Source organism: Zalophus californianus, chromosome 4 (assembly GCF_009762305.2).
Source record: "Zalophus californianus isolate mZalCal1 chromosome 4, mZalCal1.pri.v2, whole genome shotgun sequence".
Classification (NCBI taxonomy): domain Eukaryota; kingdom Metazoa; phylum Chordata; class Mammalia; order Carnivora; family Otariidae; genus Zalophus; species Zalophus californianus.
Genome location: NC_045598.1, coordinates 24,821,362 through 24,848,007, shown reverse-complemented (window position 1 = coordinate 24,848,007; position 26,646 = coordinate 24,821,362). Strand labels below are relative to the sequence as shown.

The window sequence follows — 26,646 nt, the reverse complement described above, 5'->3', positions numbered from 1 at the left end:
GCGCCTTCCTCAGCGTGGAGGACCGAAGCCTCCCAGGACAGGTAAAACTAAGATCCAGGGAGGGAAAGTGATTTGCCTGAGGTCACACAGTAAGTCAGGGACAGACTCTGGTTCCCCAAGCTGTGCTCTTGTACCACCACGGCTGCCCCTCCCCATCTTCTAGAAAGAAGTAGATTCTCAACCTTCACCCTGGGGGCTGCCCCGTGCAGGCGCCCCCCAGGTCACGGTAGCCACAGCCCACGCGCACACGGCCCCCATCAGGAGGACGGTGGCTCCTCGGAGCCTCAGTGGTCATCTGTGTAATGGAACCCCGGCAGAGGGGTGGTCTAAGGGGGCGGGGGGAGATGCCAACGCAGGCGGCCCGGTGGGTGGGGCCAGCGCCGTGACTCAGCCGGGCGGGCCAGGAAGGGCTGCCCAGCCGGTCCGACCGGCCCGGGATGCAAACGAGCCGCCAGGGCCCTCCCGGGGCTGGGACGCCCGGGGGATGACGGGAAGGGAGGCCGGGCCGGGCGCCGGCGAGCCCGCGGTTCGGAGCCGGACGGAGGCGTGGCGCGGGCAGCGCGGGCAGGGGCAGGCGGCGGGCCGGCGCGGAGGCTGCGGACCGGGATGCAAGCGCGACCCCGCCGGCCGCAGCACCCGGAGCCCCGCTGAAGCGGCCACGGAGAGCCCGCGCGGGAGCCGAGATGTGTCTGCGCCCGGGTGAGCTGCGGCGGGACGGCCCGCGAGGCCCCTAGCCGCCCCAGATCCTCCCGCGGGGGCGGAGCGCTGTGGCCGGAGCCCGGAACCCCGGGGTCCGCGCCGCTTTCTCGGCGGGTCACTTGCCACTCTCGGCTTCAGTTTCCCCAGTAGGGAGGTGGAGGGAGGAGGGCTGCTGGTATCTTCTCGAGGTGGGGTAGCGCCTCCACCCCTCGCCCCCACTTTCCTTTCTTGCGGAGGAAGGACCCCCAGGCGGGAGGAGGAGAGTTGCTGGAGAGAGCAGCAAGGGGGAGCAGAGGGAGAGAGATCCGGGGCCCAGAGAGTTCTGAGGCTCCCTGCTCTTTCACCTCCTCAGCCTTGCCAAAGGCTCCCACTTCCAACCCTCCGCTCCTCCAACCAGGCGGGGATGGAAGGGCCTTTAGCAAACAGGATCCAGACAAAGTGGGACCGATGTGTCCTCTCCCCTCACTCCTTGGGCACAGTGATACTGCTCTTGGGCATCAGACGGACCTGGGGACCCCCCACTCTCTAGCCAAGAGACCTTACGAACCTCAGTTTTCTCATCTGTAAAATGGGGATGGTAGACCACCTCCTAGGACTACTGTGAGAAGGAAGTGAGCTCCTAAGAGTGAAGTGCTTACCACTGTGCCAACCACATTGCTAAGTGCTCTAAGAATGGTCACTTAGAGAGGCCAGGACTGCCCTGAGACTCAGTCCAGGGCTCTGGGCACAGCCCCACACTGGCACGGGATCTCCGGTTTGACCGAGTCTTGGTCCTAGGATGTTGTTATTGTTCATGAGCCCAACCCTGAGCCAGGTGGTGTCTGGGCTGCCTGGTAGGTGGGTGGATGGGGTGAGGTGGATCAGGCTCCTGGGACAAGTGTTCATTACTCCTGCCAGGGCCTTGGTCTTCTCCTCTGCCAGAGGCTGCACCGTACCCCCCTCCCCCGTGGCCCTGACGTGGCTGTCCCCCACAGGTGGCCTGAGTGTGGAGGACTTCCGGAGGGTGCTGATGAAGACAGGGCTGGTGCTGGTGGTGCTGGGTCACGTGAGCTTCATCGCAGCCGCTCTCCTCCATGGCACCGTGCTGCGCTACGTGGCTGGCCCGCACGACGCTGTGGCCCTGCAGTACTGCGTGGTCAACATCCTGTCTGTCACGTCTGCCATTGTGGTATGGCCAGGCCGGGAGGGGGGCCGGTGAGGGGAGTGGTGGGGGCTTGAAGGGTCTTTGATGAGTCCCCACCCCGAGCCTGGGGTGGGCAAGTACAGCCCCCCATGCCCTCTGCTCTGCCCCTTACCAACTGGACAAGGCTCTCACCCTCTCTCTGTACCTCAGCTGCCTTGTCTATAACATGGGGAAGGTAACAGTGTCCACCTCAGAGGGTCCCCGTGAGTATTAAGATCATCCCCATAGGGGCACCTGGGTGGCTCAGTCGTTAAGCGTCTGCCTTCAGCTCAGGTCATGATCCCAGGGTCCTGGGATCGAGCCCCACATCGGGCTCCCTGCTCCGCGGGAAGCCTGCTTCTCCCTCTCCCACTCCCCCTGCTTCTGTTCCCTCTCTCGCTGTCTCTCTGTGTCAGATAAATAAATAAAATCTTTGGAAAAAAAAAAGATCATCCCCATAAAGTACTTATCCCAGTATCTGATGCCTGGGCAGTGCTCACTACTGCGAGCTAGGATTATTATGACAAGAGGGAAATAGTCAAGGCAGTGCTGGACAGAAGGAGCATCAGCTCAGCTGGGGAGAGTCCAGGAGGGTTCACAGAGGTGGAGGCCCCTGAGCTGGGTATTGATGGCTGAGTAGGAGTTCAAAGATAGGCTGTAATTACCATAACCCAGATAGGAGGCATGCTGGAGCCGGCAAGTAGGAGAGGAAGCTGGGATGACATTCCAAATACAGAGAATGGCAGAGGCAAAGGTGTGGAGGTGGGAAAGGTTAAGATCTATTCTGGAGACACTGAAAAAACCAACTTGGCAAGAACTCAGCATTAGGCCTGGTCTGTGGTAGGTGCTCAATTAATGGTGGCCATGGTTAGGCCTGGATGCCAGTACCTGTTTGAGGAATGCATGAATGAAGGGGCCTGGTATTCTCAAGGTCAGAAAGGTCTTTCCCACTTGTTAGCAGTATTGGCGGCAGCCTTGGGGCAACATCCGTACATCAAAGTCTGGAGTTCCATCTCTGCCACCTCCTGGCTGAGGGACTTGTTTCTGTCTCTACAAAGTGAAGCTCGAACAGCCTGCTGGCCCCAAGGCTTGGGTGAATGAAGATCGCGGGGCCCCAGCAAGCAGGAGAGTCTCAGTCAATGGGACGGGACGGTGCTGGGCCGCAGAGATGTGTGTGGCGTCCCCTAGCGTTGTTGTTACTGTGGTTCGTCCCTCTCACCAGCCTTGTAAGGAAGTCAGGGAAAGCGGAGAGGTGAGCTCAAGTGATCTCATGAGCTCGGGGTTAGGAGATCAGGGATGGGCGCCGGGCCACACCCCTTCAGCTTTGCCCTCATTCCCTCAGCTAATCCTCCCTGCTTCCGGCAACACAGGGCCAAGACTATCCCCATTTTCCAGACGGGGAGCCCACACTGAGGATTCACCGCTGCCCTGCTGATACAAAGAAACCAAGCTAGATTTGAAACTATTTGTGTCTGACGCCAAAGCTAGTGGCCTTTCTGTGAGCTCATCCTGCTGCATGGGGCTTGGCCCCAACAGGTTGAGGCACTTAACTTGTGTCCCCTTGGTGAATTAAAGACATTGCCGTCCCATCAGACAGCCTGCCTCCCATGGGCCCAGCACATAGAATTCTACTCCATAACATTTTCTCTCTCTCTCTCTCTTTTTTTCTTCTTTAAGTAGGCTCCACGCCTAACATGGAGCCCAACTCGGGGCTTGAACTCAGGACCTTGAGATCAAGACCTGAGCTGAGACCAAGAGTCGGATGCTTAACCAACTGAGCCATCCAGGCACCCCTGCTCCACAGTTTTCTGACTTTTTAAAATAACAATTTTGTTTTTAGTTCCTTGCCAGTTGAGTTACTTAGTGTCTTCCAAAATCTTTTCCACTCCAGAGAGATGTGTCATATATATCCTGTGACATGCCCCTGCAGCCCTGGGCTACACAGGTGCCTGTTTGAGATACACAACTAGAAGCAGTGGGGAGTCACGGAAGGTTGTAGACAGGGAGTTACCGGGTATTAGAAACGTCTCTTCAGGGCTGGACCGTGAGGAGGCAGTGCCTCTGTGCAGATGGAGGTGGTGAGGCCAAAGCAGAGTCGGGGTGAGGGGCTGGGGGCTGGGAGGGCCAGAGTTAGCGCCAGTGGAGTCTTTGTCCGAGAGTGGCCCTGACCCCCTGCGCAATCTCCTTCCCCGCAGGTCATCGTCTCAGGCATTGCAGCCATCGTGCTGTCCCGCTACCTGCCCAGTGTCCCCCTGGTATGTGGCTCCTCCTGGGAGGGGCTGTAGGGGCAGCGGCCACCCCCAAGGGCCTGGCCTGCCTGGAGGGAGCAAGGCTGACCCCACGGGGGCCAAGCCTGACATCCATTGACCAGTGGCCTCCCCCATCCAGCGCTGGACAGTGTTTAGCTCGAGCATGGCCTGTGCCCTTCTGTCTCTGACCTGTGCTCTGGGCCTCTTGGCCTCGATCGCCGTGACCTTTGCCACCCAGGGCCGGGCACTGCTGGCCGCCTGCACTTTTGGAAGCCCCGAAGTGCTGGTACTGGTGCCCGACTGTCCCTTCGACCCCACACGCATTTACGTGAGTGCTTAGGCCCGGGATGGCAGGGGCGGTGGGGCGGGGGGCAAGGTGGGGGGAGACATCAAGGTGTTCATCAGAGGTGGGAGGGGTTCTTGGAGACCCCCTCCTGTCCATCCTGCCCCTTGTGCCCCTACAGAGCTCCAGCCTGTGCCTCTGGGGCATCTCGCTAGTGTTCTGCATGGCCGAGAGTGTGTTTGCTGTGCGCTGCGCCCAGCTCACCCACCAGCTGCTGGAACTGAGGCCCTGGTGGGGGAAAAGCAGCCACAACGTGGTAAGGCCTGCCACCCCCTCCATCAGTCCTGACTCCCCATATTTCCGGGACCCCTTGCTGGGGAGGGGTGGTCTGCCCCCACCCCTCTGTATGGGGCCCTTGCCTTGAGAAATGGGGCAAAACTTTTTTCCCCAGGACAAAAGGGAGCAGCTTGGAGGCTTAGAGAGGTCAGATCTCCCAGCTAAGACACACAGCTGAAACCTGGCTCCGCCAAGGGCCAGGATGAATCTTGGGGGGGGGGGCATAATTTGGACTTAAACTGGGGGCACTCCAAGGGTATGGCCTGGCTGTTGTATGGGAGGGAGTAGTGATGCCCTTTTGCTCCCGACATCCTCCCAGCCCCTAGATGTCCTGGAGGAGCAGACCCAGACCCTGGTACCCTCTTGTGTCTCCGCAGATGCAGGAGAGCCCAGAGCCTGTGGAGGGCCATGACCTGCTGAGCTGCACCAGCTCTGAGCCGCTGACCCTCTGACAGCTGATGCCCCATCCAGGCCCCATGACCACTAGGGCCCCACAACCCAGTCTGCGCTGTGACCAGGCCAGAGTTCCTGGAGCAGACCCCAGGGGGCTCACTGGTCACTCAGGGACCCCAGTAGGGCTTTCCACCCCCTCCCTCAGCTACCCAGCCCACTGCACTGAAATGAGACTTTATTCTGAAGTTATTAAAAAGAACAGAGATGCTCCACGTGGATGCATGCAGCAGGGGAGGGGACTTGGCCGGGGGGCCTGTGCTGTTTTCCCACACAGGATGCTGTGGGTGGGGCTCTGGGTGTGTCTGCCCATCCGTGGGCCTGTGTGTGTGTGTGTGTGTGTGTGTGTGTGTGTGTGTGTGTGTGTGTGTGTGTGTGTGTGTGTGTGTCTGAGAGAGGAAAAGCGCACAGAGGGATCAGTGGGTCTGTGTTCATCCAAGTGCTGAAAGGCAGGTGGGGGGGTTCATGGGACCCACAGCTGGGAGGCTGGAACCCGGAGGTTTTCCTTTTGCATCCTTGCCTCCAGGCCAGCAAGAGCGGTGGAACAGGAAGGGTTGAGGCCTTCCTGCAGGAAAGGATGGCTCAAGGAAGCTTTTTCCTCAAACCCCCACACCCCTGGAATCCTTCTCTCCTTTCCAAACGAAGACAGCCTCCTCACCTGGGCATGATTGCCCCTCCACCCTGACTGAGGGCTACAAGGGCGGGGGTGGGGGTTGGGGAGCTTGCCCGGTGGTTGGGGGGAGGAGCCCGAGGCTGCGTGTGGGTCTGGGGGCAGGTGGGGGCGGGGGAGAATGGTTAAAGTTCCCTCTGGGTGAGGGAGGGCAGATCCAGCCAGAGCCTGCGTCTCAATCCTTGCCTAAGGGAGATACCGCCTCTCGGATTGACGGTGCTGACCGCTTGCTTGCTTGGGTCTTGGGGGTACTGCGGGGTTCCCTTCTCCATAGACCCCAGAGTGCAGGCCCTGGGGGGAGGTGCCCGGTCTGACCCCCAGGCTGGATAGACACAAGGGAGAGGAAGCTGAGAGCCGGGAGAGGGCCAGTGAAGGCAGGGAGGAGGGGGAACCTGGGTCCTCTCGCTCAGAACTGGGAGGCGCTGCTGGGGTCGCACTGCAGCAGGCGCACGATGGACGGGTCGCTTTTGGCCCCGCGGATGAACTCCTCCAGGGACAGCTTGCCTGCGGGGCGAGGGGAGCAGTGATGGAGAAGGCGGCCGCGCAGCGAGGGGAGGCAGAGCAGAGCAGCGGTAGAGGAAGGGGGAGTGGCGCCCGCCCCGCCCCGCCCCTGCCCCCTCACCGTCGTTGTTTGTGTCCATTTGGCGGAAGATTTTCTCGGTCCTCTTTTCTGGGGTCGACTCGTCCTCCGGCATCTTCATCACGGACGAAACCATCTTGTAAATGGCCTGAGGGGCGGGAGGGGGAGGCAGGGAGTGAGAGGAGCCTGCCCGAGCCCCCCAGCCCCATCATCCAAAACCGCCCCCAGGCACGCAGAAGATTGCAGCTCCTCCTGGGTGAGGTGGAGAGGTGGTCACGGAGGAGAACTGGGAGGGCGGGGGAGGGGGGGTTCAGGAAGAAATGTCTGGGAAGGCTTCCCAAAAGAGGGGGCTATTGGAGCGGGCCCCGACCAAGTTCCCTTGGAGCGCAGGGTGGGGAAAGGCGTTGCTGGCAGAACAGTCTGCACGTACAAAGGACCGGCAGCGGGAAGCTCTGAGTGGGCACCGAGAATTTAGGGGTGTCTGAGTTGCAGGGGGCCAGGAGAGATGTTGGAGGATATCAGGGCCCAGATAGCGAAGAGGCTAGAACACTGGGCGCCGCGGGCTCCAGGCTAAGTCCCGGCTTAGCGCTGCCTTTCTGAAACTTCGGGGCTCTGGGCGGCCCGCGCTCGGGGGCCTGCAGGGGGCGCTGGGCGGAGGAGGTGACATTGGGCTGCGCTGCCTCTGTGGCCGGCAGGGGGCGCAGGGCCGCACTAAGGGCTGGAGGGCGCGGAGCAGCTGGGCCCAGAGGGGGCGGAGACGTTATGCAAATAAACTCAAATGAGCATCTGCCAGGGGCGGGGACAGCATGCGCTCAGTTGAGCCCAGAACTGCAGCTGCCACGTGCAGGATCTCTGGAGGCAACGCGAAGGAGGGTATTTGTGCTAAATGTACACAGAACACGTAGGGCTTGGCCTATGGGCTAGGCTGGGTCCCAGCGCCCCAGAACTCAAGGACTAGACCGATCAACCCAATCTTCCAGCTTTTTGCTACTGACACCTCCGCCAAGAAGCCTCCCTTCTCCCATCCCAAAAATTTCCCTTGCCTTAGATCTGGCTCCAGCCTCCGTACTGGTCTCTTTCCCTCAGGTCTGTCCCCCATGCTGTTTCTGAAAGCTTTCCAAACACATCTCCACCGCCACGTCCTCAGCCCAATGGGCCGCCCCCTCGTTCCAGTCACACACACAGGCTTCCCTCCAGGCCTACCGTGCACCCAGCTCCTTCTGGATGCTGCCCCACGCTCCTTCTGCTGCCTCCCACTCTTCCTTGGGACGCAACTTACATGGCACTTTCTTCCAGGGGCCTTCTCTGATCCCTGCTGGGTCAAGGCCCATATCTGGCCCAGAGTCTCCTGGGCTTTTCCTTTGGGGACATCTCTCTGGAAGTAATTTTGCCTTTGTAGGATTGCTCCTAGTCCCCAGCCTACAGATGAAGATCATGGACATCTAGCTAGTGCCCATATCCTCAGAACTTAGCACAGTGCCTGGCATCTGGCAGGGACTCCACCGTTTAAAAGCCTTTGGCACCTCTCACTGCTCTATCAAGTCCAAACCATTCGGCCCTAGGAACTCAAGGTACTTGGCACTCCGGTCCTTGCTGACCTCTCCATCATCAGGCCTCCCCCGGTAGGTGACCCTGCCATCACCAAACACCTCCACGCCTTTCAGGTTTCCCAGATTGGATAGCTTCTACCTGGGACAGTAATACCAGCTGCCACTTATCAGGCACCTGCTATGTGCCAGGTACTTTACACGCATTATTTCTCAACTTCATAAGAGCCCCGAAAAGCAGGTATCAAGATCCCCATTTTCCAGGTAAGAAATGCAGGCTTGGGAAAGGAGTTGACGCCAGAGACTGAATTAGAATCCGCTCCTTCGTAGCTGCTGGATAGACACTCGTGGGTGCTAATGACCAGCAGGGACTTTGAAGGAAGATGTACCTGGAGTGGCATCCTGGTTCCACTAATCACTTTATCGGACAAGTCCCTACCTCTGTGAGCCTCGGTTTACTCACGTCTCCCTCATGGGGCCTGCCTAGAGGATTGAATGAGACAGTGTGTACAGTTGGAATAGTAGCTGGCTAGAGTAGGTGGTCAGGAAACAGCAGCTTATATTATGGTCATTACTCATCCACCACATTCTCAGGTCTTCCCTGCCTTTCAGTCCCCTAGACTCCCAGATGCCAACAAGCGTGGGCTGCACACTTGTTCTCTCCCACCAGAGTAGGAGCCCCAAGAGGCCGAGATGCGGTGTTTTCCCTTGCAATGTGCCCACCACCGGACCACAGGGTTGGGTCCTGAGAAGGATGGGCGAGTGACTTAGAGAGTCACTGCTCCGCTCATGACAGCCCGCTCGTGGACCTCCTCATTAATTGTCTGGAATTGCTGTGCACTCATTGTTTCACTGGAGCTGGCATGTAACTAACCAGTCACTGGCGTTGGCAGAGCTCTGAGCTGGCCATCTTGGGGCCCGCGGCTGCCATAAAGGGAATTGGGGCCTAGGTAGCAGAGGCCGGGCAGGAAGGGGTCCTGAGGATGCCCAACCAATGAGGCTGGCTTGACTGATGTCTTGGGCTTGGTGCCTCCAATAGGGCCGAGATTTACCAGTATATCCCAGTGCCTCCAACAGGGCCGAGATTTACCAGTATATCCCAGTGCCTCCAACAGGGCCGAGATTTACCAGTATATCCCAGTGCAACCCCAATAAGTGGTAAAGCGTCAACATCCCTCATATTGGTTGGTATCCAGCTGCTGCCCGATCCCTGAGTGATCTTCCATCACCCCGCCTGCCCCAACCCTTCCACCAGGACCCCCAGAACTTCCCACTAGCCATCAACTAGAGAGTTAATGCCCGGCCCATGGGAGTCACAGACAGACATTAAGGCTTTACCCCTACCAATAGGCACAGGGAGGGCACTACATCCTACTCTAGCTCAAGAGAGTGGACCGCGATGCTTAGCAAGAGAGAAGCCAAAGCAAAAATCCAGGAGGGACTGGATGAGATGGAAGGGGAAGCAGCCGAGCTGAGGGACCAGAGGCATAGGATTCAGAGAGGCAAAAGGAAAGGGAGCAAGCTTGTGCAAAGCTGTGTGGTGGGATTACTCGGGGCATATCCCCAGGATGTTGAAAAGGCCCTTCTGGCTAGAGTAGAGAATGCGCAGAGAAGACAACAGTAACTGACAACTTCTAACATTTACCAAGTAACAATTATATGCTGGACCATCTGCTGGAGCCCCCATCCCACTCTATACCTGGTGAAGTGGGGGGGCTAACACCCCCACTATCTGCGTGAAGAAACACAGGCTCAGGCAAAAAGTGAACTAAGAACTGGGTAGGTAAAATAGAACCAGAGCCCTGACGGACTTCAATAACAGGTTGAAGAGATGGGCACTCTGGAAGATTTCTGAGGTAGAGCTAACCTGTGTTACACTTAAACTTGTACTAAGAAAAGGCATTCACATCAGATCCCTAAATCTCCCTGTGAGGTCGGTATCATCATCCCCATTTTACAAATGAGAAATTTAAGCGTTGAAGCCAACTCCAGAACTGGAAGCCAGACCCCTTTCCAGGGGCAGCTCTGAGTAGTGGCCAGCTTGAACTTAACTCCACTTACACGCTCTGTGACCTTGGGCAAGTTACTTCACCTCTCTGAGCCTCATGGAGTTACGGTAAGGATGCACTGGCTTGTGGTTATAAACATGTCAGTTAGTACTAGGCTCTTAATGGGCCCTCAGTCAGTTGAAAGGTGCCTGGGTGTCCCGATGGAGAGTGGACGGTGGAGCCAGGTGGTCCACTCATGGGCTGTGTGGCCTTGGGCGAATGTCTTGACCTCTCTGACCATCCGTTTTCTACTGAGTAAATGAGGATCAATGAAACATCACTGGCCTGTACTCTGAAGAAATGTCAAGTTTTGAAAGACAAAGGCTGAGGAGCTGTTACAGATTAAAGGCAGCTAAAGAGACATGACAACGAAATGCAATGTGGGATCCTGGACCTGGGTAAAAGGGGCTATAAAGGACATTTCGAGACAGTTGGCAAAATTGGAATATGGTCTGTAAGTTAGATAATAGCATTCTTTCTACATTAAACGTCCTGACTCTAATAATCATATTATGGGTTATGTAAGAGTATGTCCCTGTTCTTAGGAAATATATCCTGATGTAGTCGGGGTTAGAGGGTCATGTTCAGAACGACAAAGCAGTATATGCACACAATGATAAAGCAAATATGGCAAAAGTTAATTGGTGAATCTGGGTAAAGGGTATATGGGAGTTTTCTGAACTTTTCTTAAAACTGGAAATTATTTCCTAATGGTTGTTCAAATGGGTCACAAGAGTAGCACCTGCCCCTATCTACCCACAAGGGCAGCTGAGAGGACAAAAAGGGATGGCGGGTGCCAGTGGCCTGGCCCTGCGCCTGGCATTCTGAGGGGCCCAGGGGCCCACCTGCACGATCTCGAGCATCTCCTCGCGGCTGATGTAGCCGTTGCCATCTAGGTCGTACATGCTGAAGGCCCACATGAGCTTCTGCTCCAGGCGGCCGCGCGAGGTCACGCTCAGCGCGATGATGAACTCCCGGAAGTCAATGGTGCCGTCGCTGTTGGTGTCAAACGTGCGGAAGACGTGCTCGGCGAATTTGGAGGCGTCGCCATACGGGAAGAAGTTGGCGTAGATCTTCTTGAACTCATCCACGTTGAGGATGCCTGTGGGACAGTCCTTGAGGAAGCCCTTGTACCACTCCTGCAGCTCCAGCTCCGAGAACTCCGTGTTCTCCCGCAGGTCCTGCAGCATCTCCGGCCGCAGCTTGCTGTTCTGCTTGCCCATGGCCGCCAAGCCAACTCCCACCTGGGTCCCCGAGGGGGTCAAGGGGTAGAAAGGAATGGTCAGGCCCTCTTGGCACCTTGACACCACTCCAGAAAGGCCCCCAGACCCAGCCCCCCGGACTCTCATCTGACCCGGGGAAAGAGAGGAGCTGGCCCAAAGTCTGCATCCTGCCTCTGTGATCCACACCATCTCCCCAGACCTTATACGTTCCCAGGGAACAGACCAGGAGACAGAGGAAGGGAAGGGGGCTCCCATTTGCTGATGGCCTGCTCAGCACCAGACAACGGGCGGTCACAGGTGTATACCATTTCACCCTCACCAAGTGAAGTCTGGGGATTAGCCCCACTTTACAGATGAGAAGGTAGGCTCAAGGAATCGAGGTGACCTGGTTCAGGTCATGCAGCCATGGAGTGACAGGACCGACTCCCAGAGTTGCCCAGGGAGGTGCAAAAGGCCTTCTGGTCCTCCCCCCTCCCTCCTGCTCCTTCATTGACTCATAAATGCCTGCTTGCTACAAAATACACCTGCAGCCCAGACATTGACCACACACATGTGCCTGACAAAGGCCAGCACAAGGCATCAGAGCCAGACCACCTGGGTTTGAATCTCAGCTCTGCCTCTTACCAGCCAGGTGCCCTTAGACGAGCTCCTTATACTCTCTCTGCCCCATCTATAAAGTGAGGGTAATAGTACCTACCTCATTACTGTGAGGATTAAATGAGTTAATACATGTGAAGCACTTAGAATGATGCCTGCACCTCTATGTGCCACTTAAGTGTTAAATAAAAATGATTTACACAGACCCAGATGCCACAAGACTCATGCACGACAATATACAAATGAATACACACACGTATTATGCTCCACAGCTCACCAAATCCACACACTGGCTTCCATGCCACTCACCTACCAGCCCACAGCCACCCATGGGTCCATGCCTCCACACATGACACCATTCCCTCCGCTCCACAAATCACATGTTCTGACACAAGGCACCACTCACGAACAGCTCCCTTACCCTGTGCATCAAGACACCAGCCCACGACCCCACATGTCTCACACATGCCATCACAAGCCAACTCCCATGCTGACACCTCTCACATGGCCAGCTGCACGTGGGACCCTCAGGCACCTTTGCCATCTTTCTTTTCCCAGGGGTGCTTCCAGGTCCCAGGAGAGGGAGCTGCAGCCCTTCTCAGGCCTACTAGGGGACTCTCGTCCAGAGAGAGCCCTGGCCAGCCAACCCTCCCCTAATACTTACCTTTTCATGTAGGAGGTTAGGGTGTGGAGGGCTGAGGAGAAGGCAATGGAGAGGAGACAGCCAGGCAGTTCCAGGCAGGGATGGAGGGGTGCATTCAGGTGAATCCCTCCCCCCAGCTTGGCGCTGGGAGTGAGACAGGGTGAGGGGGTTCCTTGTGTGTGCATTTGCACGAAGCTCTGGGCACATGTGGATGAGCATGTGTGCGAGTGCTTGTGCTCATGTATGCACGTATGCCCCTGGTTTCTGCATTGCCTTTGACTCCCGTGTGTTTCAGTCTATATATGTGCATGTGACTAGGAATGCACCCATCACAGTATGAGGGTGATGTGCCTGCATGGCCATTTGGGGGGCTTGTGTGTGTCCTCAGCAGTGTGTCACATACATATTTTTGTAAGTTGGTGACCCTCCTTTCTAAAGCAGCCTCTTCTGCCCCAGACTGAGGACCCAGTGAACAAGTGTGTGGGAGGGGACTGAGGAAATGCGTGGGGCTGAGGCGGAGGAGTGTGTCCCTTAGTCCCCTCCTCAAGGTCCAAGGAACTGGGTCATCGGGGCGGGGGCAGAGAGATGCACTGAGCAGGAGAGATCTTCCAGTGCCCCCTCCTCCCTGCCACCCTCAGAGCGGCCCCTCCCAATCGGGAGACTTGGAAACGAGGGTGGTAGGAGATTCTGTTGTCTCCGCAAAGACCCCTCGTCCCCCAAATGGGAAGGACCCACAGCTCGACCTGAGAAACTCACCCCGGGGACCGTCTCCAAACCTCTCCCCAGCTCTCGCCCTGAGCCCACGCTTCAGAGCGCCGGGCGCGGGGCCCCTCCTGGAGGGGGCGCTCCGAGGCGGCCGGAACGCGACTCCTCCCGGCTGGCCCACTCGGCGGTCAGGACCCTGGAGAGCGCCGCAATCTTCCCCTCCCGGCAGCCCCCTTCTCACCCTGCGCCCTCGGAAGCAGGCTTCCCGGGAGGCGCGGGAGCGGCGGGGTTGGAGAGGCTCGACGGGGTCCCCTCCCTCCGGGCTGTCCCCTCCCCGCATACCCCAGCCCCGGCCGGAGGGGCCCCCACTCACCCAGCGACGCTGAGACACCGACTGCGCAGGGAAGGCGGCGCTGCTGCGGCGCGCGGCGGCAGAGGCGGCCGGAGGGGCGGGCGGGGGGCGGGGGGAGGGACTGCCAGGGAGACGCCCCGCGGCGTTCGCCCGGAGCCCCTCCCCTGAGGGGTCCCCGTTCCTCCCCTTTCCCTCCAGCCCCCGGGCGGGGGGCGGGGGGAGCGGTGCGCTTGACTCCGCCCCCACCCCTGCCCGCGAGAGGGAAGGGGTTGCCCTCACTTCCCTGGCCCCCTCACGAGGGAGCGCCCGCCGGGAGAGGAGGACAGAGGTCTCCATCTCCTCAGCATCTCGACTCAGGTAGCCCAAGTGGGGTCGGGGGGTCAGTGCCCAGAGACCTCTTTCCGAACCGGGGACAACCCCGGCCGCGCCGCCCGCCTTCCTCCCCCATTCCTACCTGGGCGCGGAGCTGCACTTCCCTCCGCGGGCGGAATCCGGAGCCTGGGCGGTTCGATAGGCACCCTCCCTACCCCCGCGCCTCAGCTCGCGAACTAACTGAGCTGGGGGCTCTTCCGCGAGGGGGCAGCGCCCACTCTTCCAGTCCGGGAGGTCTTCTCGGGGCCAGACACGCCCCCTACCCTACCTCGGCCTTAGAGAGCCCCGCCCCCATCTCCTGCCCACCGCCCCGGATCTCATCCTAGGACTCCTCTCAGAATGAATCCCACCTCCCAACATTGATCTAAATTGCTCCTCTCATACCCCCCTCCATCCTCCGCCTCTGGTCATATGTGAAGACTGAGGAGCAAGCATCTCCAGCCTGGGGGGAGTTCTGAAGTGCGTGGGCATCTCACACGTAGACAGGACAGCCCTTCTCCAGAGTCACTGACCCCCATGGCAGCTCCTCCTGCCAGGATGGGGGCTGCATCCTCCTTCCCCCAGCTTCTGCAACAATCCCCACATCCTGAGCTTGAATTTTGTCCTTTGTCTTTAGGAGGTGGTCCTTACTGTCTCCTCTTCATAAGTGAGCAACCTGAGGTTCAGAGGGGTTAAATGATTTTTCCCGCGTCTCACAGCTGTTGAGTGGAAGACTTGGACTTGAGTCCATATGTCCTCATCCATTCATTGCACAAATATTCATCAAGCACTATTTCTGTGCCCAGCATTGTTCTAGGCAGTGGGGTTACAGAAGTGGGCAGTAAATAATGGACAAAATATACTAGTCAATCCTATGATATATTAGATAAGTGTTTGGGGAAAAATTGAGACAGGTGTTCAGAGGTTGGGATGGTGGCTGTGCTTAGGACCATTCCAAGGACTTTAGATTTTATTCCAGGTGAGATGGGGCTTTGAGCAGAGTGAGCATCTGACTTTCAGGTCAAGCCTACTCAGGCATTTTGTAAAGAACAGGCTTTGGGGAGTGGGGGCCAGGGTAGAAGCAGGGGGCCGCTTCAGGGAGAGAGAGATGGGTCTGGTTACTTGGAAGGTGAAGGCACAGCATTTGCCTTCTGACTGGATAGCTCCTCCCAGCTCAGTGGCAGCTGCTGGGAGGCCCCTGGCTCTCCAGGTCCCAGACTGAGCAGTTTAGGTGATCAAAGTCTAGCCTTAGTCCTTTCTGCTCGAGGATGGAGGAGGTCTCAGCTGGAGGAGCTGGGGAGCCAGGCGGAGGGGTGGGGGGGCAGTTGGGCCCTCTAGAACATCAGTTCCTCTGTGTGCCTTGGCTCTGGTGTTGGGACCCCCAGTGGAGGCGTGAGAGACGCCAGACATGTGTGGGTGATTCCCAGCTGCCTCCGGTGGGAGGACCTGGGGGCAGGGAGAGACTTGCCACTCAGCCCCCACCCCAGGTCCTTGGAGTGACAAGCTCCCTCCTTCCTCCCCACTAGGCCTGGAGAGCCTTCCCTGTTTGGGGCTGGATGCATTCACTGCTGGGGCTTCCCCTCCCACTCTCCCTCCTTCCTCTCTCTCAGCCTGAAGCCAGAGAATCTTCCCAGCCTGGTCTGGAGCCTCCTCTCCATCCTCAGGAGGTCTCAGTTTACCCTCACAGGGTGCTGCTTAGCCACTATCTCTGCTTTCTCCCACTTCCCCACCCCAGGTTCACCTCCTCCAGGCTGACTTCTTGGCTTAGCCCCTCAGGAGCCTTCCATCCCCATTGTTTTTCTTCCCCGTGAGGGTAACTTTGTTGCCCTGCCCTCAGGACCTCCAGTCTGAATCCTGTCTCCCCAGGAGATGGGCCTCCTGAAGGCAGGACCATGTCTTCTCTCCCTGGAGGCCTCATCTCCCTTGGATTTTCCCTGCACCTGGAATGAGTAGGGTAGATCTGGGGGCAGAGTTTGGATGCGGGTAAGCTCTGCACTACTTCCCATCAGTCACCTTTCCCCTCTTGGGGGCCTGGGAAGCACTGGGAGAACCCCCTGAGCCAAAGCAGAGGGCTTAAGACTCCCCCACACTGCACACCAAAGACCCTTGGCCCAAGACCTAGTGCCCTGAGATATAGCCCAGGATAGGGGGCCAGAGGGGCAGCTGTCAGGAGGCCTGCCTGGGTCCCTCACTTCTGGGTGACCTGGAGCAAGTCTCTTCCCCTTTTGGAGCAGGGAGGTTAGACAAGTGATCTGGGTGCCTTGATATCCCCAGTCGAAACCCCTGACCAGAGTACTGACAAGACGGGCCTCATTTACTGCCTCACAGACCCCTCACAGGCCTGAAATTCTGGGCATGAGCAGAGTAGAGATGAGGCCCGAGTGGCTCTGGAACCCTGTAGGTTTGAAAGGCTCTATGAAGGCCTATTATGGGGGTGAGGGTGGGGGGTGTCCTTGCTGATGATGCTCACCCCCTCTCAACCCAAACTGAAGCATCTAGGAGGGAGGGAGAGGCACAGCTTAGGATAGATGCTGAGTGGGGTCATTAAGAGAACTGAGCAATGGGCAGGACCCAGGGGGGTTGGAAGAAAGTGCAAGTCCCAGGGGAGGGGTGTCCCCAGGATCTGAGGAATGGGACTGGGGTATAGAAACCAGAGGTGGCTACACCCTTCTAGCACTAGAGAGGGATGCCAGAGAGAGAAGCAAGTGGGGGATGAATGGAGAGGGGACTGCCTATCTCTCTCTCTCTCTTTTTAAGATTTTATTTATTTATTTGTCAGAGAGAGAGAGAGAGAGCACAAGCAGGGGAAGCAACAGGCAGAGGGAGAAACAGGCTCCCCGCTGAGCAAGAAGCCCGATGCAGGACTCGATCCCAGGACCCTGGGATCATGACCTGAGCCGAAGGCAGACGCTTAACTGACAGAGCCACCCAGGCATCCCGGGAATGCCTATCTCTTGAGCACCTACTATATGCAGAGTACTTTGCATGTATCATCACCTCCTTTGATCTGAACTAATCCTGAGGAGTCAATAATGTTACTGCTGGTTCACAGATGTGGAGACTGAGGCTCAGGGATGTCAGGTCACCTGCTGGAGGTAATACAACAAGAAAGTAACAATGCCAGAATTTGAACCCAGTTCCATGTGACGCAGGAGCCCAGGCTCTCCTCTGGAAGCTCTCGGTGGGGTAGGTGGAGGCAGCCCCTCCCCAGCCCCCTCAGAGGCACAGCCCCCACCCTCCCCTCTTAGGTCCCAAATGGTTTGGAAAATCCTGATGGGAGCAGATGGTGAGGACAGATGGAAGGAAAAGCATCTCAGGGCTGAATTACACAAACAAACATTGATAAAGTGATTAAACCTCAAGCCACCCCTTTCCAAAGGGCCCTGCCCACCCCAGCCTGGAGCACCATGGACCCAGAGGTGGGGCCCTGGGGATCTCTGCATGCCCCAGTCTCAGCCCAACTGATCCCAGCTTCTGCCCACCCGCCCCTCTCACCGCCCGGGGACCGCCCCCGGACCAGAGCCCAGGGCGGCAGAGCTGCCAAGAGCACAGCCCGGGAGGGGGAGGGGCGGGTCTGGCTGTTCCCAAGGGAGCTGGGCCATGAAGAACAGAATGGGGGTGGTGGGGGTGCTGGGAAAGTCCTGGGAGCTGGGACTGCAGACTTGAAATCAGGGTGGGGTGGGGTCCCTCCAGAGAGCTGCTGGGCCAACCTGACCCACTCCCCACCCCCACAGTGGAGGGGGGCAAGGCCATTCACCTCTGGAAGGTTCGGTCGGTTCCTTCATCTATACAATGGAAATGATAATATTAATGCCTCCCTGAAGGGGCTTTGTGAGGATTGATGAGAGGAAGCCTGTACTGTCTGGGACACTGGGCTGCACACAGCTAATGTCAGCTCCAGGTGGCGAACTGGTGCTGGGCGATCAGGAAAGCGGGAGCTGGTTAGAAACAGCCCCTCTGCAGAGCAGAAGTTTGGGCTTGAAAGTCCTGCCTGCAGAGCTCCTGAGGTTGCTGGGCTTTGTGGCAGCGGGATGGCTGCAGTGCCCCCAAGAAAAGCACCAGCTCCCTCCTGGGTAAGCGCAGCTCATCTCTCAGCCAAACTCAGAATCCAGGACCCGAAGGTACCCCTTTGCTGGTCCCTCACTGTGAACCTACAGACAGCAGAGGGAAACAGACCTGGGTTCAGATCTTGACCTGGCTCCTTCCCAGCTTTGGGAAAGTTGACAAAAACAACCCCACTCACTCTGGCTTCTTTCCAGCCACTTCCCGGACTTGCTGTCAGAAGCCTAGAGGCACCTTAGACTCAAGCCAACCAGCATCCAACTCATGGCCCTCCACCCAGCCTGCCCTGTGCCTGGGTCCCCTCCAGGAACCCCTCCCTCCTCTCCATGCCACCCCTCCTTCCTTCCCAAGTCAGAGTTCAACCAAAGGATGCCTCTCAGGCGTACCCTGTCCTCTCCCCACAAAACCTCCCGTCCCACTCCCTCCTCTGGTGGCCCTGTATTGTCGCCTGGTCCTCTTACAGTTCCCCAGCTTTTGGTTTCTCCACATCTAATCCCCTTCCTCCCTGCTTAATAACCTTCCATGGCTCCCCACTGCCTACCAGAGTAAGTGGGCATTGGAGACTCTCCATGACATGCCCAACCCTTGCCTCCCACTTCAGCTCCTACTCTCCACCTGCCTCTGATAACCCCCCTGAGGTCCAGCACCTCCTCTACAGATGGCCAGGATCTGCCCTACGCTGAAGAAGGGATCTGGAGCCAAGGCTGGGGGAAGGGGGCTCCCTGACCCCCAGATCCCTGCATGTGGGTTTTAACCTAGGTGGGGGTGGGGTGAAGTGATGCAGGCAGCTGGGGTCACATCCCAGCCACCCCTTGTCTGCACAGTATTCCTTCTTCCCTCTGCTGGTGAAAGCAACTCTTAGCTGGAAGGGCCTCAGGCTTGATGGCTTGCCTTAGGTCCCCCATCCAGGCCCACCCTTTTGCCCCCTCCTCAAATCAGAAGTGACCCCTTTTGTGACACCTTTTCTGGCAAATAAGCATTTGGATCTTTCTTACACACTTTCACTGCATTACACATTCTGTTTGCTCCCGCAGCTCCTCCTGGTGTATCTCTGACTGTTTGAAAATAGTTCCTGGGGTCACCGCAAAGGGAACGGTCACTCTTGGAAGTGGGGTGAAGGGTAGGAGGCTGAGTGTCCACTTGTAACTGTATACACAGTTCTGTGTACATGTCTACAACCTGTGTGCATGCACTCAACCGCATCTGAGACTTGAGTCAAAATGTAAAGAGTCAAACATTTTTTTTAGGTTTTTTTTATTTAAGTCGTCTCTACGCCCAATGTGGGGCTCAAACTCAGGACCCCAAGATCGAGAGTCACAAGCTCTTCTGACTGAGCCAGCCAGGAGTCCCCAAAAGCATTTTTTTAAAAGTCCTCCCCAAACTGGGATCTGTCTCCCAGAAGACTTGTAGCAACCCAGCTCTACCCTGGGAGGTTGCCCAGGGCTCATGGCCTCATGAGGACTCTCCCCCTGCCCCTCCCAACCCAGAAGAGTGGATGGATTCCCCAGTCACCTCGGCAGCATGGCTCCATGGCCTCAGGGACTGCACACATGCTGCAGGGCTGGGCCCCCAGGAGTGGGGGCAGCAGACCCGATTCCAGCGTGGTCAGCGGTGTTCTCCTGGAGCTTCCGTTCTGCTGGGATCTTCCTCCTTCCTAGAGCTGCTGTGAGGAGCCCACAAGACACCAGAGGGTAGTGCACGTGAAAGAGGCTGCCCTGTGACACTGCGTGGCTCAGGGGCGCACACTCATACACCCTGGAGGCACCTGCTCTTGTCCCCATTTTATAGACGAAGAAGCGGAGGCACAAAGAGATGGAGTTCCTGCTTGAGACTGTGCATGGGACCCAGCTCTGTTTCTGGAGCTCTTTCCAGTGGGCCAGGATGCCTTGGAGAAGTGTGGGCTTCCCAGAGGGTTCCAAGGGACCCAGAGTCCCACAACCTAACCCCCAGGGGCTGAGGTTGCCATATCCCAGGAGCCTTGTGCTCCCGACCTGTCTCCCTTGCTGGGAAGACTGGGTCAGCTCTCCTTTCTGGCACCTTGGGCTCTCCCTGGAGCCGGGGTTTGCGTCTTGGTTTCCATAGTAACAGTGGCCAGAGGGGTCTCCCGAATCAGTGCAGGGATGCTGCACGGGGACCTGCAAGTATGCACGCGCCCTGGGAATCACTGGGATGGACGGCCTTAGTTACAAGCACACAGACGCACGCATACTCACACACACACACACACACTTGCACGTGCACACACGTCCAATGCACATGTGTGCACACCCGCACCCCCTTGTGAGCACACATGCACAAGGTGCCCGCTAACTGAGAAATGGATCCGGACATGATCGTAGCTGACATCACCCACTCCCAGAGCCACCCTGGCCCCCTCAGGCACAAGGAGGGGCTAGGGAAATGAGGGACTTCTACTTTATAATACTCACTGCTACCTTTATAGATACTTACTGTGTGCCCAGTGCTGCATTTTCCTTTTCACGTATAACCCCTGCACAAAGCCATTCTGAGACAGGCGCCCAGGGAGGAAACAGTCTCAGAGAGGTGGGGGGATTTGCCACAGCAGGTGTGGGCCAAGCCAAGGTTTGAGTCCAGGATTGTCTGGCTCCTACCTGCCCCCCGAGACCTGTTGGTGCCTGGCCTATGGTCCCTTACCTGGGACCCACAAACACGGATAAGGAAGCCTGGCAATAGGTGGGACAGGAGCTGAGGCCTCCCAACTAGAATGCCAGGGTTCCTGGACTTACAGCTCTGGGTCATCAGATTCCTTCTCCAGCCCCAGTCATTCTGGAGACTGGGGAGTGAAGGGAGGTCCAAGGGACAGCAGGGACTTTCCTTCCCTGTACATCTCCCAGTCAGGAGACAAGGAACTCTGAAGAGCAGCAAGACCCACCAGGAATCTCTTGGCTGGTGAAGCTCCCTGGGTTCCACTTGTGAGCTCCCTGCCCTTCCAGCAAAGGCAGGGATCCAGCAGCTGATGTCCTGGCTCCCCGACCTCATGGGCCTTTCAGGCAGACCCCTTGGAAGTGAGGGAGCTTGAGTTCAGAGGCCCGACCAGCCAGGTCAACCTGAGCAAGGTGTTGGGCTGGGGGAGCATCGTCCAGGAGGGAGCTTTCAGCAAGAGGATGTTCTGACAGTGCAAATGGGCTGCTAAGGAGATAGTGAGCTCCCTGTCACTGCAGATATCCCAGATCAGCAGGTGCTGGTGCTCCCTGCTTAGGAAACTCAAAACAAACAGTGACTGAGTCTTACATCATTGTCATCATCATTGTCTTTGTCATAGCCACCCCTGATTGGGTACCCTTCGCGTCAGACACTTGAAGATATGACTACCGCTACTGCTAATAAAAATAGCAGCCCCTATATATCCAGCCCTTATGTGGTTGCTCTTCACTGTCTCCTCACAGAGACCCGAGAGACGGGCGCTATTGTTAGGCCCATTTACAGATGAGGAAGCCGAGGTTCCGAAAGGTCAGTAAGTCGTGCACGGTGCAGGGACAGCAAGACCTACGTTCTGCCTCGCTGCTGAGTCTCTGGTCTGCCCACCTGACAGCTGGCCTCCAGGGCAAAGCAGGGCAGCCTCCCCCAGTCAGGGCTCCGGGTTCCTGGAGCCTTTCCTACTCTGGGCAACATTGGCTTCACTATGGCCAATGAGGCGCCCTCTGCTGGCCATTCCTGGCTCTGCAGAACCATGTTCCTTCAGGCCAAGGAAGGCCCTCTAGTACCTGGGATGAGAGAGATGGGCCCGCCCTCCAGCCTGGGACCCTCACTTCAGATGGTGGTACCTGAGGTCACCCAGCCGGTCAAGGTTGAGCTGAGGTTGGAGTCTAAGGGCCATCTGATTCCCAGGCTCTTGTCCTTCCGCCTCTCCCTGGTAGGAAAGAGGTTTTACTCCAGGTGCCTTCGCTTCCTATTGTAGCCCCCTCCTCATCTGAGCCCCTAAAACAGGGCCTCTGGCCCCACTGCTCTTGAGGGATCTTGGGGAACCATAGTTTGTAGCTGAGAATCTGTCTCCAAGGGTAAAACGGGCCCCCGGGTTTGAGGCAATTTGAGGCATGGAGCTGCCCTTGACTGGCTGTGTGAGGTTGGGCAAGATTCTTAACCTCTCTGGGTGCTGTCAGATGGAAGTTGGTTCCTCTGCAGATGCTGAAGAACTGAAGAGATTTGAGGAAGTCTCTTTTGCCCGATCAGAAAGGCTCGACTCGCCCCTTACAGCACACCAGCTAACATTACCCCACCCAGCCATTCTGTACCCCAGCACTCTATCTTTTTCATAGCCCCTGAGAGTCTCCGAAGGGATTTTACTGAGTCATTAGCTCACTGTTTTACCTCTCCCACTGGAATGTGAGATCCATGAGGGAGGGAATCTTATCAGCTTGATCACGGCTGTGCCCCCAGGACCTCGCTGAGGACCCGGTACTTGTAGGTGTTCATACATACTTGTTGCATGAATAAAGCCCCTCCCCCAGCCCAACTTCTCTTGCAGCTTGGAACAGCCTTCCAAATCCAGGGCTGTTTTTCCTGCTCCCATCACCACAGCCCATGAGCTTGTAGCAAGCCCTCTTAGCCCTCCCTGTCATCCTCCTCTGTCTTCCCTGCTTCCCCCCACAAAGATTCCTCTTTCCCTCTGCCCCTTTCCCCTCATATGACTAATTCCCACCTGACTCTCAGTACTAGTTAGCTTAGGCGTCACCTCCTCCCAAAAGGCCTCCCTGCTTTCCTTTTAAATTAATGCTCCCTTCTGACCTCTTTAGATCCTTGGTGCCTCATGGTCCAGAGGGTCGTGTTCTCTCTATTTTAAACATCTCTCTCTACCATGGGAGCTCTCCAGGGGCTAGGACTGATCCGGTTCATCACTTTGTCTTCAGCACCCAGGCCCAGGCTGGCCTGGCCCAGGCACTCAGGAAACATTGAGTTGGGCTGGTGTCATGACTGCTGTGATGGGGACTTTGGGGATTGGGCAGGCCAGACCAAGGTCTCCCATGGCAAGCCACTTCCTCACTTGGAGCCTCAGTTTCCTCATCTATAAAATGAGTATAACAATCTTGACTCCTCAGCGTTGTGAGGATTCAAAAGAAGCATCTCTCATGTATGTAATGTGCCAGCACATGGAAAATATTTGGCGAGCGGTAGGTCCCTTCCCTGGTGTGGTCTTGGGCCCAGGCTTAGCAACTGCCTCTGTAAGCCGCAAGCCCCTGCTTGTACATCCTTTAGTGAACCCTGGGCCAGGATCCGTGCCCTAAGGATCCCTCAGAGGTGAGGGGAGGGGGTAGGCAGCCTGGATCAAACTCCATAATTCACTGGCTGTGTGATGCAGGGCAGGTTCTCACACCTCTCTGAGCCCCAGCTTCCTGATCTGGAATGGGAGCCAACAACACGTGACCCCTAAGACTCAGAATAACAGGGACAAAAAGTCAAGTTCTTGGTAGGTGCTTGATTATCTATATACCCAAAGCAATCTCCTGCCCTTCTCCTGATTCTTCCTGTGATTTGGAGTGTGTATATCTAGGGAACTCTCTAGACAGGACCATGACCATTCTAGGCTTAGGGTCTGGCCTGGGCACCTGCAGCCTGAGTGAGGTACTAGGACTGGGTGCAGCTCTGGGCACTCCGGAGGATCCAAGCGCTCGTGACTAGCCAGCCTCCTTGGAGATGTCTGTGGAGTCACCCAAATGGAAACCAATGCAGCCTGAGAGGGCAGAGGCCCACCGTTCCATCCCCACCTAGATCCTCACTAATGCATTCATTCATTCTTCCACTGCTGTATTTCCAGAATGTTGCACCGAGCCTGGTACATAATAGGTACTCAGTAGATATATGTTAGAAGAGCAAATTCATTCCATAAATTCAACACACATTTATTGAGTGCCTACTGCTTGTAGCCCTGTGCTAAGAACTGGTGTACAGATGGTGCCCACACAGCAACTGGTCCTGAAGCCCACTCCCAAGATCACCAGGGGCTCTAAATCCTCTCAATTCTTCCCACCTCCTACCCAGCTTCCACTGTTTACCAGACTCCAGGCAAGAAGGCTTTTCCCGGAATTGTGGTCATGCCCAAGCACCCCATGCATCATGGGGCCGGGGAAGGCTGCACCCCGACAGGCACGACTCTCCGAATCCTCCCTGTCTTTCACGTCCTCCTCCAACCACTTTCCCCCTCCCTCTCAAAGTCTTAGGCGCTGCCATCACCCCCCTCCCAGTGCCCTACATCTACCCGGGGTTATACCTGGAGAGGCCAGCAGGTGGCGCCCGGACTCCCCCTTCCCCCGCGCTAGGCAGGACTCCAGACCCCACCAGGACCCTCACCCTTCTCTCTTTCTCCCTAGCGGGGACAGGAGTGGACTCTGTGACCTCTAACTGACCCCTCTCCTTCCTGCTGGCTCCTGTGATGAGGCCTAAGGAGACTCCAGCTGCTCCTGCAGGCCCCCGGTTGTCTTATCCTGCCTGCTGGTGTTGGGGGGTCCCTAAGGGCCAAGCTGCAGCTGGTGGGGCGGGGCCGGGCGGGGTGGGGCGCAAGGCAGCCGCCGAGTGAAGAGAGAGAGAGAAGAGAGAGGAGAGAGAGGTGCTTTGGTTCCTTGGCTCCTGCCCCAAACAGGTGGAAGTCCCCAAATGAGCCTCACCCCAGCACAAGGTATGTGGCTGGGGAAGCCAATGGGCCTGGGGGCTTCAGCCTGCCAAGCAGAGCAATCCTGGCGGTACCGAAGGGCTGGCCGGTTGGGGTCCGCCCTCAGTAAGAACCCTCGAGCCCCCTCGCATCCTACCCTTTCCAAGGTGACCCATAGAAACTTGGGGGTCAGTGCAAGAAGTCCTGGGGCGGGCTTTGGGAGAGAAGAGCCCCACTGCTGCTCCTGATGCACTGTGAATTTCGGGGAGCTCTTTCCATCTCTGGACCTGTTTCTCAATCTAAAATGGTGGGCGAGGGAGATTTTGAAGACATTCTATGGGATAACTTTGCAAAGTGTCCCTTTTCCAAAAGGATTAACCCTTCCTGAAGCCTCTGGAAGACCAAAAGGCCTTTAAGACCCAAAGGAGGGGCGCCTGGGTGGCTCGGTCGTTAAGCGTCTGCCTTCGGCTCAGGTCATGGTCGGGCTCCTGGGATAGAGCCCCGCATCCGGCTTCCTGCTGGGAGTGGGGGGGAGGCCTGCTTCTCCCTCTCCCACTCCCCCTGCTGTGTTCCCTCTCTCGCTGTCTCTCTCTCTGTCAAATAAATAAATAAAATCTTTAGGGGAAAAAAAAAAAGACCCAAAGGAATGCCCCTTAACGGTGGAATTTCAGATGGGGGGGCTCATCTGGAGATGTGGGGGCCTCTCCGTGTTGAGGGCCCTGGGGCCCTGGTCCATGCCTCCCTCCTCAACCTTGTTTCTCTGACTGGGACTCAGGGTGGAGAGTGCCACAAGGTGGGGGCCTTCCCTCTCAGTGGGCTCTTGGCAGAGGTCTCTGCATTAGGGAGAGGGTGGTCAGTGCAGGGCAAGGGCAGCTCTCTGCCTCTTCAAGAACAGACAAGGGGTGGATTGGGCAGAAGAGTGTGTGAGACCGAGGCAGGGACAGCAGCAGGCATAAGGGTGTCCCCAAGGTTGTGAGGAAGGAGCCATCCCCCCCCCTTTATTAACTGGGGTTACTTGCCAAGTCTCCACAGCCCCCTGCACTCTAGAATCATTAGCTCATTCCCTGCTCACAGCACTCAGCGGGGCCAGAATGGTGGGGGCGGGGGCTGGAGCCACTCTTCCCTCACCCGCTCTTGGGAAGAGATTGTTCCAGATTGTTCTCTGGCTGGGGAGCATCTGGTACAGGCAAATTCTAGGATCTCAGGGATGGTAGGGTGCGTGAGTTCACTCTGGCTGGGGAGACAGTCGAGTCAAGCACACGCGTGGGAGTCAGATCAGCCTGTGTTCAAATCCTGGCTCTGCTATGGGTCCTTGGGCAAGTCAAGTGACCTCTCCGAACTACAGTCTCCTGTGCAAAACGGGGGCCGCAGAGCGCCCCTTAAGGGGTTCAGTGAGAAGGGGCACGATGCAAGTCAAGCTCTTGGCACAGTGTCTGGCACCCAGTAGGTGCGGGTTGTTATTCTCATGGAGACAAAAATGAAGGCCCGAAGAAGGGGAAGGACTGGCCGGTCTCACAGAGCTATAGGTCTCCAGTGAGTCTGAGCACCCTCTTCCCGGCCGCGGTAAACACTGAGCACCTACTGTATACACCCCAGCACTTACTCGGTAGTCTAATCTACATCCCCCCACCCCCCCCACACACACGCTGTGACACTCCCCTCTCCTCACGTCTGTCCCGGCCCCGGCAAGGCCTCAGGTGTGGGGTGGGGTAGGGGGTAAGGACCCCCAGGCTGAGGGAGGGTGGTGGGGACCGGGGAACACCGATAAGTGTCTGGGGCGCGCGTCCGCCCTCTCCCTGGGGGAAGGGCAGGGCTGGGGCCGGCGCGGGGCCGGGTGCGGGGGGAGGGGGACAGGGCCGGCGCGCGGGCGAGCTGGGGGCGCCCCGGCGGCCGGCAGGCCGGGAGGGGGCGGGCGTGGGGGGTGCCCTCCGCCCTCACCCCGCCCCGCGCCTCTCCCCCCAGCGGGGGCGCCCCGCCCCCCGGGCGCCCGACGTGGACGCGGCCGCCGCCGCCGCCGCCGCCGCCGCCGCGCGGGAGTCGCTGTCCGTGGAGCCGACATGCAGGCGGCGCGGGGCGGCGCGGGGC

At 57.6% G+C, this 26,646-nt stretch overlaps 2 protein-coding genes across 4 annotated transcripts; one reads left to right on the top strand and one right to left on the bottom strand.

Annotated features, from left to right (window-relative positions):
• The first annotated feature begins 463 nt into the window (after positions 1 to 463).
• Positions 464 to 5,244, top strand: TMEM54 (transmembrane protein 54). The gene is made up of 6 exons (XM_027581412.2): positions 464 to 699; positions 1,674 to 1,867; positions 4,057 to 4,116; positions 4,250 to 4,438; positions 4,575 to 4,709; positions 5,107 to 5,244. Exons 1-6 carry the CDS (start codon positions 684 to 686, stop codon positions 5,179 to 5,181), a joined length of 669 nt encoding a protein of 222 aa, XP_027437213.1. The 5' UTR covers positions 464 to 683; the 3' UTR covers positions 5,182 to 5,244.
• A 96-nt stretch (positions 5,245 to 5,340) lies between these two features.
• On the bottom strand, positions 5,341 to 14,230 carry HPCA (hippocalcin). Of its 3 annotated transcripts, none has more exons than XM_027581380.2 (4): positions 13,566 to 13,715; positions 10,870 to 11,268; positions 6,472 to 6,577; positions 5,341 to 6,353 (listed from the first exon to the last, which is right to left on the bottom strand). In XM_027581380.2, exons 2-4 carry the CDS (start codon positions 11,245 to 11,247, stop codon positions 6,256 to 6,258), a joined length of 582 nt encoding a protein of 193 aa, XP_027437181.1. In that variant the 5' UTR covers positions 11,248 to 11,268; positions 13,566 to 13,715; the 3' UTR covers positions 5,341 to 6,255. The 3 variants fall into 3 exon arrangements, with proteins under 3 accessions (XP_027437181.1, XP_027437199.1, XP_027437190.1); XM_027581398.1 differs by lacking the exon at positions 13,566 to 13,715 and adding an exon at positions 13,999 to 14,230 and having other exon boundaries at positions 6,065 to 6,353; XM_027581389.2 differs by lacking the exon at positions 13,566 to 13,715 and adding an exon at positions 13,244 to 13,484 and having other exon boundaries at positions 6,065 to 6,353.
• Positions 14,231 to 26,646: the final 12,416 nt, after the last annotated feature.